Source organism: Acanthaster planci, linkage group LG09 (genome assembly GCF_054643075.1).
Source record: "Acanthaster planci isolate LZ-2023a linkage group LG09, COTS_SCS, whole genome shotgun sequence".
Taxonomy (NCBI): Eukaryota; Metazoa; Echinodermata; class Asteroidea; order Valvatida; family Acanthasteridae; genus Acanthaster; species Acanthaster planci.
In genome coordinates this window covers 3,794,873-3,808,922 of record NC_141785.1, presented here as the reverse complement: position 1 = coordinate 3,808,922, position 14,050 = coordinate 3,794,873, and the positions used below count along the sequence as shown (strand labels likewise).

At 40.4% G+C, this 14,050-nt stretch overlaps 1 protein-coding gene across 3 annotated transcripts in view; it reads left to right on the top strand.

The window, feature by feature from the left end:
- The window catches only part of kiaa0100 (KIAA0100), a 70,141-nt gene that overhangs the window by 10,866 nt on the left and 45,225 nt on the right, over nucleotides 1-14,050 (top strand). For 2 of the 3 annotated variants that reach the window (XM_022246267.2, XM_022246263.2), the window contains exons 16-35: nucleotides 8-162; nucleotides 417-450; nucleotides 1,107-1,233; nucleotides 1,547-1,793; nucleotides 2,404-2,513; nucleotides 2,727-2,813; nucleotides 3,609-3,720; nucleotides 4,474-4,615; nucleotides 5,010-5,124; nucleotides 5,393-5,484; nucleotides 5,632-5,701; nucleotides 6,157-6,255; nucleotides 6,785-6,844; nucleotides 7,772-7,877; nucleotides 9,877-10,087; nucleotides 10,810-10,982; nucleotides 11,299-11,397; nucleotides 11,953-12,219; nucleotides 12,763-12,859; nucleotides 13,744-13,840. In XM_022246267.2, coding sequence (XP_022101959.2) covers nucleotides 8-162; nucleotides 417-450; nucleotides 1,107-1,233; nucleotides 1,547-1,793; nucleotides 2,404-2,513; nucleotides 2,727-2,813; nucleotides 3,609-3,720; nucleotides 4,474-4,615; nucleotides 5,010-5,124; nucleotides 5,393-5,484; nucleotides 5,632-5,701; nucleotides 6,157-6,255; nucleotides 6,785-6,844; nucleotides 7,772-7,877; nucleotides 9,877-10,087; nucleotides 10,810-10,982; nucleotides 11,299-11,397; nucleotides 11,953-12,219; nucleotides 12,763-12,859; nucleotides 13,744-13,840 — 2,500 coding nt within the window. The remainder of the gene's footprint in view (nucleotides 1-7; nucleotides 163-416; nucleotides 451-1,106; nucleotides 1,234-1,546; nucleotides 1,794-2,403; nucleotides 2,514-2,726; nucleotides 2,814-3,608; nucleotides 3,721-4,473; nucleotides 4,616-5,009; nucleotides 5,125-5,392; nucleotides 5,485-5,631; nucleotides 5,702-6,156; nucleotides 6,256-6,784; nucleotides 6,845-7,771; nucleotides 7,878-9,876; nucleotides 10,088-10,809; nucleotides 10,983-11,298; nucleotides 11,398-11,952; nucleotides 12,220-12,762; nucleotides 12,860-13,743; nucleotides 13,841-14,050) is intronic. The other variant, XM_022246264.2, reaches the window with a different exon arrangement.

Genomic DNA, 14,050 nt, shown 5'->3' with positions numbered 1-14,050 from the left:
GTTTCAGAGTCACCTCCAGTCTCTTCCAAGAGCTCATTTTGCCCTTTGACCTGACCCTTGACCTGAGTGACATGTCAACTCACATGACATGGCCAAATGTTCCTGACTGTGCTGTTTCCATTGTAACATTGAAGACTGGCACCAGAATCACAACAGACGCAGGTATAGAAACCAAACTGACTCTGGCAAATGGCCACATTTTAAGAATTATACTCAATTTTATTCAAATGGCCATCTTACAGAAATTATACCTGAGTTGTATTTTAGAGGAAATGCATACTTTCTTGAGTGTGTGTGAGTCTTCTGTTTGGCAGTACAAGCTTCAGCCACATGTAACCTTTTGAGAAATTTTACTCATATTAGTTGATATCAATAGCAGAAGAAAATTTATATCAAGGTGTCTGTTTGTTTCTCAGGCTCAACTCCAAAGAAACCGCTTAGGTATATCAGGTAAGTGAGCTTTCTTGGAGTGTTAAACAAAACATTAACCCTGTTTAATGAATGCTGAAACCACATGCACCAATGATCAACCAGAGTGTTTCCCTATCCTGCTAGATACTCCATATTTTGTTTCCATTGTTAAGACAAAAAGAGGAGAGATGCCGCAATTGTTGCTGTCTTTGCTGGTCTTTTGTGCACTGCAAGATACTTGAAAAAATCCGACTTAACCTTTCCTTGTTTTTCAAAACCTGATCTATTACCTGGAGCCATTTTTTTTTCTAATCGCAAAAGTAATTAAACTTGTCATGTAATCCTCAGGCATTTTAATAAGGTCATCCATAGCTAATTCTGTGGTTCTCATTTTTTTGCCTTTGGGGCAGTCAGTTGGTTACAGGAAAAGCGGGGTAAAAAAATTACTTGTCTGTCCCCAGAAATTCTTAAAATTATTGTTGCTTTCCTTAGCATCTCCAGAAATTCCATATATATTGTTTAGTGGCATTAAAAAAGTTTTTTCTTCTTGGTTGGAGCCAAAAATAAGGGTCAGTCGGAAATGAGAACCATAGAATTAACTATGGATGTCCTAATCTTGTGTTCAATGTGATTTGCAGCATAAAAACCAGATGGGGTGAAAGTTTTATTGGCAATGATTTTCTTGCTACTTGCAGGGCCAATATGCAAGGAGATCATATCATCTGCCAGGTCGGTGACACCGTCCGTACTCCAAACGGAGTCACGTCACCTTCGAGACATATATGGGGCACACCCCTGGCTGTCAACATCATCAAATTGAAGGTACAGCAAAAATAAATTGGGGTAAAATTGCTCCTCCAAAAATCCTGAGATATTTACTCTAAATCACAATTTGAAATCTTCCTTCAAGTAACAAGATTAATCTGCACTGCTGGAACAACTTGGTGGTTTCACTTGAACTTAGCATTCTGAAAACCCCCAAACGATTATGTATCAAATCAATTAGGCACGCATTGCAGGTCGTGACATCAAGGTCCACATGTAGCAATCTTGTGTGGTCGGAACAGTCTTGGAGCGAAATACCACGATATACACGTAAGGTGGTACATTTTGAGAAATTTTAATTTAACCTCAGGTTAATTTCACGCCCTACTCCGTTGACGTCGAGGGGTCAGTGAACTCCCTCCAGGTTGAGTCGTGTCTGGAGCTGCACTCTGTCGTCGAGCACGTCCTGAAAGTGACCCTGGGATGGAAGGCCAAAGGTCAGGACATGGAGAGGCAGAAGGTCACCGTGGAGGCCGGGCTTGGTCCCAAGCAGCAGACGCACAGAGTCAACGTCAGACTGACCGACTTCAATGCTTTTCTGTGCAGCGATGTGAAAGGTATTTATTTCACAAAGTACAGTGTGACGTAAAAATTTGGACCACATAAAGGACAAACTCTGACCGTAACTTGCATGATTTTAATGATATTTGATTGTAAGAGTCAGTCATGCTAAAAAGAGTTCATATTTCATGGAAATCCACTTTTCTTGAGACACTAGACCTAATTGTATACTTTTGCTTACCAAGTAAGAATCCTCACCGACTGTAGCAGAAAATAATTGTGTGCCAACAATCAGCATATTTCAAAGCGTAGCAGTTTTGGTCTATGAACATGCACTCAAATCACACATTATGAAGGTTCTTTGCTTAAAAGGTTCATGTAGAATATCTGTACAGGTGCTGCTCACTGATTGGTGGTCATAAGCACAGAATAGAACTGTGGTTAGCAGAATCATAACATTTGACCCCAGTAGCATCTATTCCAGCAGCCAGAGACAGTCAATGAATTGTAGTTTCATAGACTGCAATTTCAACTCATCTGCTGTGCAGTTTTTCAGAGTCATTTAAATTTCACAATTTTAATGCCAATATTTTAACCAAATGTACATGTATTGTCAGGTGTTCAGCCATCAAATCAACGAGGGATTTGTTTTTTCTTCTTTCACAGAGTTCATCATGCTCAGAGTTGACGATGTGGACGTTGACTCAGAATCTGATGGGGACTCGACCGTGGTCGTCATGGGAACCAAATTACTAGGAGTAACAAAAGATAGCAAGGTGGAGAACAAATCTTCTCTAGATACCAGCATTGATGTGGCACTTTGTTCATTCACACCCATTTATAAACTTCCGCTGCATGCAAATTTTGGCAAATTATAAGCATGTCGTCTTCAGTTGTGGTCGGCGGGTTAGACTATGAATATTATCGAAAACTTGTCAGATGTAATGAAGTCAAAACAATTTCTGATAATATTCCATTGTACTTGGCAGGTCATTGACTGTGTTGAGTACAAGTCACTCCCCGAAGCAATACTTGATGTGACGCTGATCAACCTGAAATACACCTCAGCATCTAAGGTAACCTTTCATTTGTAGCATCATAAGTGCAGTTGGTTGGCAAAACTCTGGCAGGCTGTGATTTCAAAACCTAAAGCGTAATTCACAAAGTGTTCAAAATAGTGTCAACTGAAAGTATCTTCCATTTGTAACACTGATGCGGGAGCATTTTGAGGCAAAGTTTGCTGCCAACCAGGGTAAACTTTTTGCATACTTTAGCCACCCAAGTGGCAGTCAGTGTTTGAAAACAAAAGAAAGTTGTGCTTGTATCTGTCTGACATTATGCATCATAAACTTGTTTGATACTGAAACAAATGCCTGATCAGAAACAGTTTACCAGCCAAAATGCAGTGATACATGTTGCGTGGGACTGGTTCCCATGTATTTTTTGATAGTTGTTCAATTTGTTCCAAATTCGATTGGCTGTAATTTTGCTTAGCAGTACTGTGAAATTTAGCCTTGATCTTGCCGTCAATTTCAGTGATTTATCATAATGCCTATGATATTAGATTTGTGAATGTTGCACAGATGACTTTTTTTTAAGTTAACATTGTCAGATGTTTTCCATCTTGTGCCAGGTGGCAAAAACTAAGCAGATTTCTTGTTTTATGGCAGAAAAGCAATGTTTTGAAGCTGAGTATATATTTCTGTGAACATCAAGATGTTTCATCAAGGGTAGAGCTTTAAAATTTATTTGTGTATCTGTGTGTCGTATATTTCACGTAATCTTTGGATGGACAATCAAGGTAGGATGTTGTAAAGCTCCACTGAATAGTCATTTTAGCGGAATCCCAGATCTTTTGTTTTTAATGGCAGACATTGAATGCTGTGATTGAAGAGACGTGCTGTGCTCACTGGAACACTACAAGTCACATGACCATGTACCATCATGTCAAAGAGGTTGTCTTGTTTGGCTTGAAGGTCAAAGGTGAGTATTTCTTCCTGGTTTGACTCATATTTCATACTTCTGATATAAAGACTTAAGCAATTCATCTCTTAATTTGGTCCATCTTTCATGACTTACCATTACTGTAGGTTTTTTACCTAAGAAGCAGGGTCATCTTGAGCTGATTGCTAGTGGTTATTGTTCTTAGAGTCAGTGTTGTATTTGACGCCATCACAAGTCCCTCTAAGTCCATCAGAAGTCCATTACAAGTCATTCTGTCTTAAGCCAATTCACAAGCTATTGAAATAAACTGTGACAAAAGCATTCCCTCGTCATTGCTCACCCTATTACTTATGACTGGCCTTGTGAAGGGACTTGTGACTGGACTTGTCATGGACTCGACTCCAACACTGCTCAGAGTCTCTCTTTGAAACAGTCCAGCCAAAATCTTCCACCTTTCAGAGGTTAAGCATCAGGGTTTGTAGAGGTCATTAAATTCCTTAAACATTTTTAAATTTTATTGTGGTCATGAAATTCCTGGAAAAGTCATTTTATGTTTGTAGAAAGGCGAATAAAATCATTAAAAGTGACTGAATTTTCATCTTTTACATCTTGTATTTTATAATTGTGTTGCGTTTTTCAAGACATGTTAATCACAATTGATCATCTTGCCAGCATAGTAGAATTGCACATAATCAATTATGGAAGTCATTAAAAGTCTTTGAATTTTTGGGATCTTGACACTATGAACCCATAGCATGCATCTTACTGTGCTTTTTTATCCAAACAACGTAGGATTGCTTCCAAAGAGAGAGAGGGTCATCTTAAGTCCAGAAGCTCAGAAGATGAGGGCAGCAGCAGGCACTTCCAAAGACCTGTGTATCTGCCTCAACGTCAAATTGGTGGAATTCTTCTATCACGTCAGTCCATCAAAGCTGTAAGTTCTATCCCACCGACCCAGTTCATCAGTGCATCTGTTCCTAAACCCTCCTTTTCCATTCCTTCCAAATTTCTTCCACCAAAAGAGTTCAAGACTGCCACTACTTTGCCTTTGTTTGTCCAATATTTTCTTATCACATCGCCCAAATGGCCTGATAAAATTGTGAATTAGTCTCTTCTGATTTCAAAAGTTGTACAAAATCACATCTTTAAAGGCAAAAGCCTTCAATCTCCTACTGTTTTTGAGTTTTGCACAGAGCCCAAAAAGTAGCCCCTAAAGTACGCAAGATCTTTCTTAAAAATACCATAGAGGTCTTGGGTTTATTCCAAGATGTTGCATTACTCCCAGCAACATGTGCTTGAAATGAACGGTACATTTTCCTCACATACAGAAATGTCATATCAGTGAAGGAGTTCTATGCTACCAAGCAGGGCTCTTCACTCCTCAAGGCAACCTCCCCAGAGTGCATCATTGGGTTCGAGGGTCATCCGGTATTTGTCATTAAGGTAAGATGTAGTGCTTTATGCTTTCACACTTTGCACTGCTATGTGTTAGTAACTAAGCCCTTCAAATTCACTTACAGGACAGGTAACGACCTTACAGATTCTGTGATATCAGTGGTTATTTAACATGCCAAATGTTTGCAAATTTCATGTTAAAGTTGATAGTTGAACCTTGGTCATATCCGACTCCATTTCATAGATGCATTGGTAAGTTTCTAAGGCTATGCCCATGTCTTTTGTTATGTATAATTCTGGTGTCCATCTTCTGTAGTCCGCATGTATTGAGAAACTAGTGAACAGCCAGCAATTACTGGAGGATAGAAAAAGCTTTGATTCACTGACAACACCAACAAACAGAGCATGGTAAGTTTGTATGCTTTCCTCATTTGAAAACATTGTTCCATTGGTCTTTTGATTAAGTGTGAAATTTTTGACATTTGACAATTGAAAGGTTGACTGGAAATTATTTTGCAGTATATGTATTTCGTTGTGATTTTCTGTCCTTACTAGGGGTGTCTATGGCAAATCAGTTAATATGGAGTTTCCCTACAGTTATGACTTTGCTTCCAATTATGATGAGGTAAGATTGAAAACTGGGCTTTTATTAAAATTATGACTGTCAGAAGGTGAAACATTTAACCCTTAAAGCTTCAAATTCCCCAGCAACCGGCACCTAGTCTCGTTTCAAGTCTTTCTTGTGTATTTATTTCATTTCAACTGAAGATTTAACCAGGAAGTTTGATTTTTTTTTAAATAAAAGTTGCAATATAATATACATGTATCTTTTTGCTGTATGAATAAGAGTTGTCGGCGATGCCTGAAATTTTTTCAAGGTTTTAATAATGAAGATCATTAATTCATTAAAACTTGTTTCATACTTCTATAAACCTCCAAATCCAGAAATAGATTAATCGGTGAATGAGCTGTTGTAGTTCATTGGAAGATGAATTTTTAGTGTTATATTTCACGTTACTGTTGATGGTTGTTACTTTTGTAAGCCTGAGCTTTACCACTGATCTTAAACTTTATCCACAGATCATTAACCTGATCAAGTGGCTAAAGAGCTTGCATATGCACAAGAAAGACCGTTCCATTGAAGAACCTCTCTATGCTGACGTCCTTGTCAGGGTCCAGGTAGGTTTTTCTCATTGACAGGTTCCACACTGGCCCCTGTTGCAGACACTGTCATTGACACTTTAGTTTTGTCGTGGTCATTATAACTGTCATTGCCACCAACATTATCAACACACCATAGTTTGTTTCATCTCTACTGTCATCATTATTTTTGTTTTGTATCTGTCTCTATCGCGTTCACTTTATAATTATTGTCACTATTATTGCTACTTTTACTGATAATGTTGTCTCCTTTTTGTCATTGCTGTTGCAGTTATCACATTCTTTGACATCACCGTCATTGTCATCGTAATCAGTGTAACTGTATTATTGTCTTGAATTACAGTCATCAACATCACTGTCATGATCATCACCAATTATGATTTTGATAATATTGCTAACAGTGTGGTAGCAGAGTCCATCACAAGCCAAATCTGAAGCCAATCAAAATGAGATTTGTCATTATCTGCCAATGCCAATTGTTTTGCATTGTCCTCTGTGCCTTTTCTCTAAATGCCGTATTTTTCTTTGTTTCTGTTTTGTCTGACAGACATTTGTGCTCAAGCTGCACGACGATCCATTTGAAGTCAAGCTGGGAGACAACTATCAGGTCTAAATTATTCCTACAATCTGTTCTTTTGAATTCAGGTTGCTCCTAACACAACTCAGGACCTTTTCTTCTTACATGGGCCTTATCATGGAGTACTCAGTATTTGCAATCCCTTTGTCCAGGTTTAGTTTGTATGTAGGATTTTAGTACGTACTATCAAAAATGTCATTGAATTATTGCTCAGTCAGGGCTCTTTTGAGCAATGCATGTTTAGACAATAAACCCTTTTGACATTCTCATTGCATCATGGGATTGGATGATCACGAAGCGAGGGATTGTGCATTTTAACCTATGGGCCTGTTTGTTTCACATGGATCTAGATCCTATCGTTGGTTTGCACCCTCCACTATGCAGGTTTTGGTGTCCGTAAACCAACGACGGAACGCTGATCATGATCCAAATCCTTGTTATCAGACACGGCTTATGAGGATGCAATCCGGTCTAACTTTTTTTTTTCTTCAGAATTTCTAAAGTACCTACTCGTCAAGCCATAGATGGATGCATATCTAACAAAAATATTTTTTAAGTTAAAAACAATTTCTTTTAAATATCAGAACAAAAAAAATCAATTGTCTTGTTAAAAGGGAACCACTCACCAGGACGAAAATTTAACGTGATTTGGCAGTGCAGAGCGAATGAGCTTTAAATCTTGATTCTGAATGGCCAATACTAGCCCACTGACATTTATGATCATAGTCTAAGACTGGAATTTTCCTCCAAATCTCCAGTGCAACACTCTGTGAAAAGAAGATGACTTGATCTCAAGCGTCAAATCACCTGGTTTAGTAGAAGTTGCCGATTAATATTTTACTAATGCACGTCAAGTGTCAACCAATTTCATGATATACTGCAAATGTTGCAAGTGGTTTTGTTTTGACGTGTTGGAATGACCACTTTTTTGCATTTTTGAAAAATCCGTCTCTGTAGCTGATGAAAGACGAGCGCTTGGAGAGTGAGCGGCGACGGGAGTTGATGGACAACAAGGTAGCAGAGCTACGCCAGACCCATGGAGAACTTCTGTCAGGTAGAAAAAGTGTGTGTTGGCATGGTGATGGGCACTGTGATTTTCAGTTAAGCACATTTATTTATTCATTTAACAGAATTTCATTACCTTGAATACAACTGCATATACCTGCACTGTCGATTCTTAATTTTCTTGTGTGCACTGTGTGATGTTTAATAGTCGTTTGGTCGGTAGTTTATTGGAGGGGTGTCATTTCTCCTTGCTGTATTGGGTTTGCAGTCAGGGCCAAACAACGTCAGATATTCCCGTGTGCCGGCCTTTTTTTGAATAATGCAAATCACATTTTGCATTTCAGCTTGTAAAGTGCATTTGTACGTACACAGCACTTGGTTGGTTGTAGTGTATCTTAACATGATAATAACAATGTTGGTGGCATCCCCGTTTTTGCTTCGATGTTTTGATGTGAATTTTTCTGTGCCATGTATGTGCTCATCAAAAATACAAGATGTCTGAAAGGCCCATGTTAACCGTGAAGACTAACCTTGGAAATCTCGAAATTAAAGGAAAAACTTACGCATAACAAGCATTTCGTCCTCACAAATACCAGACTTTGGAGTTCACTGAAGTCCAGTTTTAAAACTGTTCTTGATTGTTGTCGTAACACTCAAACTCTTACTTTGTGTCCTGACTATTTCCTTCCCACAACTTGGAAGTTGGTAGTTCCAAATCATGTTAAGCCCCTTTTTCTGTTCTTAGGAGACTTGCAAATGTAATTTATTGAATGGAAAATTGACTTTTTAACACCCACTCCTTTTCCACTTCAGTATTCCCTTGAAATAATTTTTTAGTTCATATCTTTGGATAGTTTGCTGAAAGTCACCCTCATGTGTAGTACTTGGAGAATTAACCGCAGTGGATGAAATGTTGAAAATGATGATTACGTTCATGCCAGAACTAATGACATCGAAGAGGATATTGATGCTCAAATTGTTTTAGAGGCATCACATTTCATGCGCTGGAGCATTTTATTACATTGCGGCGAGCATAATATGTCAGTTGGTGCATTAGGCCTTTATCAGCCTATTTGGCATGAAGAACATAGTGTTAGTGGAATAGCCATCACCATGGCTTTCGCCTCATGCATGCAGTGCACGGCTGAGTGTATGGAACAGTGTTTCAGTTGAGGCTTTAGAAGTCCAACACCAAGATCTAGGGGTGTGCAGGTATCTTGGGAACCGGATACCTGTTTTATGTCAATATTCAATACCAGGTACCTGGGTACCCTTAATATATAAAGAACGTAACGAGTAGCATTGGGCGCAATCCTGCTGGACCATGCGCCCAAAACAAGGCTCTTTTTTTGTACAAAGGAAACAGCTCATTGTTTTAAATGTTAGTAGGGAATCTCCCCCACCTTTTTATTAAACGAAGTGTTACCTTCAGAATGTAACAAAAGTATAGCTCCGTCGATCTCTGAACCGGAGTTATGACCACGGACGTATATAAACAAAAATCTGGACTGTCAATGCCCTTAATCAGCTTATAGAGATCTTGGAATCCACTAGCGGCCATTTTACCGAGCCGAATACAAAGCTTGACCAGCAGTGCCCGCCTTTGTTCTCCCTGGCGTCAATAGAAGCAAGCCAACCCGCGCATTTGTATTCGGCTCGGTAAAATGGCCGCTGGTTGGCTTCTAGACATTGCAAGTCCAGGTTCTTTTATGTACGTCCATAGTTATGACTGCCAGACCAGGTTTTTCAGTGGCGCAACAATTTTTCCAAAATTCTGCCCCTCGCTATTAAAGTTCACATACATGTTATACGTGAAATTTTTTATGGGTACCCAGCTCGAAAAAATTGAATCGGGGTTTGATATTGACGGGCAGGTACCCGGGTACCAGGCACAGGCCTACCAAGATCTTAAGACATAGGGACAGGCTCAGACCTTAATACATAAAACCTGTTACTAGACCTATATAATTCATAAAGGGTATGAAATGATTCACTAAAAAGAAGATGTTTCCTATTGTTACTAATTTATTTTCACCCGAAATATTTCTATAAAAAAGCCAAGCGCGTTGAAGAGCTGTACATCTCACTGGAAAGGAAGAATATGGACATCTACATCAAACGCTCCCAGCGGCTCTACTCCAACTCACCAGGCCCTCAGGCCCTCCTGACGCTGACGCTGACGGGAGCCGAGATAAGCGCCCTGGCAGACCCCTCCATGAACGGGACGACAAACATAGTGAGACTGATGAGAGAGATTGACAGTGCCAGGTAGGTTGGTTTCAACCACTACTGCCCCTGCACGAACCTTTCACTTTTCCCTTGTGCTGTATAAAAAGGGGAAAGAAATCTTACATACGATGTACATTTATTTCAGTGGTGTCATATTTCAGCAAGAACGATACATGATAATGCAATCACATTGACATGTCGTGTAGATAGATATATTAACAATTGATTTAATAATGAATATTAACCTCTTCGCGACGGATGACGGTAAGAGCCGCCATAAAAATTGAGATCCTCAGCCTGCTTTTCAGCTATTATTCTCGGCCCACGGTGAAAGAAGGCATATCCTGGCTCTTGTATATATGGTGATTGGCCTTTGTGTGTTGCCAAGAAATGGAAAGGCCAAATTTGCATCATAATCACCAGCTTCACAATAGTCCCCACTTTGAAAAGAGGCAACGGGAATGTGGAAGCGTGAGTAGAGCCGCATGCCACCGAACAAGGAGCCTTTTCACTGTGTAATTCAAAGCGTGCAGAGCACACAGGGCCACAAACTGAGAATTTGTGGTTTGGCAGGTGGCCTTCGTGGCCAAGCGAGGCTGGAATTCTCGGAGTCAGCTTTCAGAAAAAAGTTCCCGTCGTCAAGGGGTTAAATAAATGGCAATGTCATATTGAGGTGGTTACCTCTCTCCGAACATGTAACTTTGAGCTGTTGTTTAGAGAGCAAAGGAACATGATGTTGAGTTGTTTCTTGTCCCCCAAAGCCCTTACCCTGTGGATGGCTTGGAATTCACCACGTTGTTTTGCCGCCTCGTACGTGGTCATGCTAAGATGCTAGACCTGCAGCTTCGTGGATACCCACAAAGTATCTGGAAGATCAGTGACTGGCACTTCTGGGGAAGGCTGATAGGTGCTGAGCAAGCGGGAACTCCCAGAGGTACTCAAGGGCTTTTTTGGGGAGTTTCTCCATTTCCCCAAGTGGTTTCTAATGTTGAATCTCTGTCAGAATTGCAGATAACACTGGATTGTCTGCTCAGGACAATGACAAAAGCACATGGAGGGTTTACAGAAACCTAAACTCGCCTAATGGGTTTCAAAACAGATTTGAAATCAGAAACAGAGGAGTAGGCTGAATAGGCCGATGTTTGATTGGAATCAAAGTGATTGCCTTTTGATTGTTTGTACTTGTTTGTCCCCCCCACCCCGCCCCTAGAAGTTGACATTACTTACCATTCTGGTTTTATCTTACACAGCAAAGCGTGAAAGCATCGTCAAGGTGGGGGAGCCGTGGGGTGATGCTAAAGTCACGAGGAGTATGCCACCATTGAAATTCTTTCATGATATGGCGACAGGTACATTTGTCTCTTTTTTTCACATTTTACCTTTTCTTTTCCAAATGCTATTGCGCTGCTTTGCCATTTTCATTTCTTTGTAGTTCTGTTGTTTTTTCAGCTGTGCAAAATTGTCCCTGGAATTTTCAGTTGCCACATGTGTACAATTTTTCATGACCTGAATGTTATTTAGTCTTGCAAAATCTTGTTTAGCTTTTTAAATGTTACAATCAAAATAGTAGTCTTCATTCAGCATGCAACTCTTGAACCAAACCTTGGAATGTAATATTTCAATGCTGTAAAAGGCCTCTGAATGTTAAACAGCCCCAAAGTATCCCTCAAAATTCAAATTACGAAACCATTACTGTCAATAGAATTTTGCCCTTTCCTTGAGACATGTCGAGTAACTCTACTTGACCCCATATCCAATTTCAACTGATTTTACATCTCACTTGGTCTTGCTTTCTTTTGAAGTTCCCCTGTGAACTTGTAGTTTGCCATGCCCCAACGGTTTCTTTGGGCACACATGCTCAAATAGTACTATTTAATAGAATATGATCATAACCTTCACCACAGATGCGACCGAGATGCATATTGCCTGGGGTCCCTGCATTGAACCTGCCTGGGCACAGGTAGGCCTGGCTATGGATATGCTGAACAAGGCCAGCGTGGACCCTAGCCAGCCCATGCCTTTCTGGGACAAGACACGGCTCTTGCTCCACGGCCGGCTCATAGCCTCAGTCCAGAAGTGCAACCTGCTATGGCTGTCCACCCGAGACCCCTATGTGTCTACTGAACAGCTGGACATGGAGTGGCAAAATATCTACATGGACTGGACCAACGGTGAGCAAAAAAACATTCACTGTTGATCATAGAACTAAGACTTATCCCTTGTGTGTTTCTGTTATCACTCATGCCAGACACCTTAGAAGTGATCCCATGGGGGGAGGGGGAGAGAGGAAGGGGGAAATTGGGGGTGGGGAGTGTATCACCTTCCCCTCTATACGCCATGCAGGAATTCTAGACATATTCTATGGTTTCCTCATGCAAGCCCAGACAAGCCTCATTGCATCCATGCCAGTGTCTCAGGGAAGGTGTATCCCTCTATCCTTTTCCAAGTTTTCAGATACCTACAGTAGTGCTTTAAGTGAGACCAACTCGCCGAGGTGTGGCTTCTCTCTGAAAACATAAATGGTTAATTAAGCATCAGAGTAATTTTTATTTCTCGTCCATGATGAGTGGTTCTGACTGGATAGAATCGTGTTTTACAAACCTGCCATATCCCGCTCTTGAACATAAATGGGATTAAATACCCTTAATACATCATAAGTCGTATTAATTACAATTTTTTTTGGCTGAAGGGGCAATGACTTTTTTTTCTTACAGCCCATTTCTTGGTGAAAGGAGATCTTGACGTCTATGTCCGCACTGCCTCAAAGTACGATGATGTCCGATTTATGCACCTACCAAACTTCAGACTGGAGTGAGTGCTCAATTTAAGGTTTTGGTTCTAGTGAAAATTGCTGGCATTGGATGAGTGTCTGTGATTCTGTCCACACGCCGCGGCTACCAACAAGTACCCAGAATGCAGTCATCCTTGAAAGCATTATGCAGATCTGTACCCTTTGTTATACAGGATCCCCAAGCAGGTTGGCAGCACCGAGGGTCGGCCAGCTGGGGCGCACTGACCCTCGGTGCTGTGAGGCGCTGTGTAGCACGCCAATTAGAATCTTTTTGACATCATGCCTAAGGAACCCACCATGTTGATCTGCAACTCCAGATGTTAAATTTTCCCTTCTGATATACTTGGTGTGGCTCCACTAAACATTGTTGAGGGTATCCTCAGCATCATGTGGGGATTTGTTGAGAACAGTAGCATACATTTATTAAGGCATAGGAAATGATCTTGGAACTTGGCATGTATTGACTATTAATGGAATTGCTTTAAAACTTCAAAAACCCAAATCTGATATTCCATGCCAAAACGAGACCCTTCCAGGCAAAAATGCTACTTCATTTGTTCCAAAGCCATAGAATTAATGTAATTAACTGTTTTTGAATTTTGATGAAGGAGCATAATCAGAGTCATTTTGGCAAACATTGACTGAGTGCGTTGAGTTCCAGTTCAATGCCATATTACTGATTCTGGTTTGTTAAAAATTAGTCACTAGTTTGCCAAAAGTTAGTTAACAAAATGTTAGGGAACTCCCTGATACCTTTGTATTTGGGATCTGTTTTGGACATGGAAACTTGTTTGTAACTTTTCTCAGAAAAGGAAGATTATTAGCTGTTATGTGCCTCCCTGTTCAGGTCTCCCCAGCCCCAGCTGTACTTTTCAGTTGTGGAGATGATTCTTTTCTCTCTCAGAATTGGCATTGCATGGTTGTGCTTTGGTGATCCTGACGACCATCACTCGGTGTTGCCTTGTGCCCCAGACAAAGTCCCTGACCACTCTAGGAACGAGGTAACGCTCCATATACCAGAAATTGATCTATAAGAACATCTGTAAAGTAGCACATATTTGCTTTCAACATGTAAATTTGGTGGAATTTGCATTTGAGGAAACAACAGTTGTGTAAAGACGGATGAGCTGACCCAACATGCATCATACAAATGGCTGTGTATGTACACGACACGCAATACAACATCAGGGCATGTGATTATTAATGGTTAG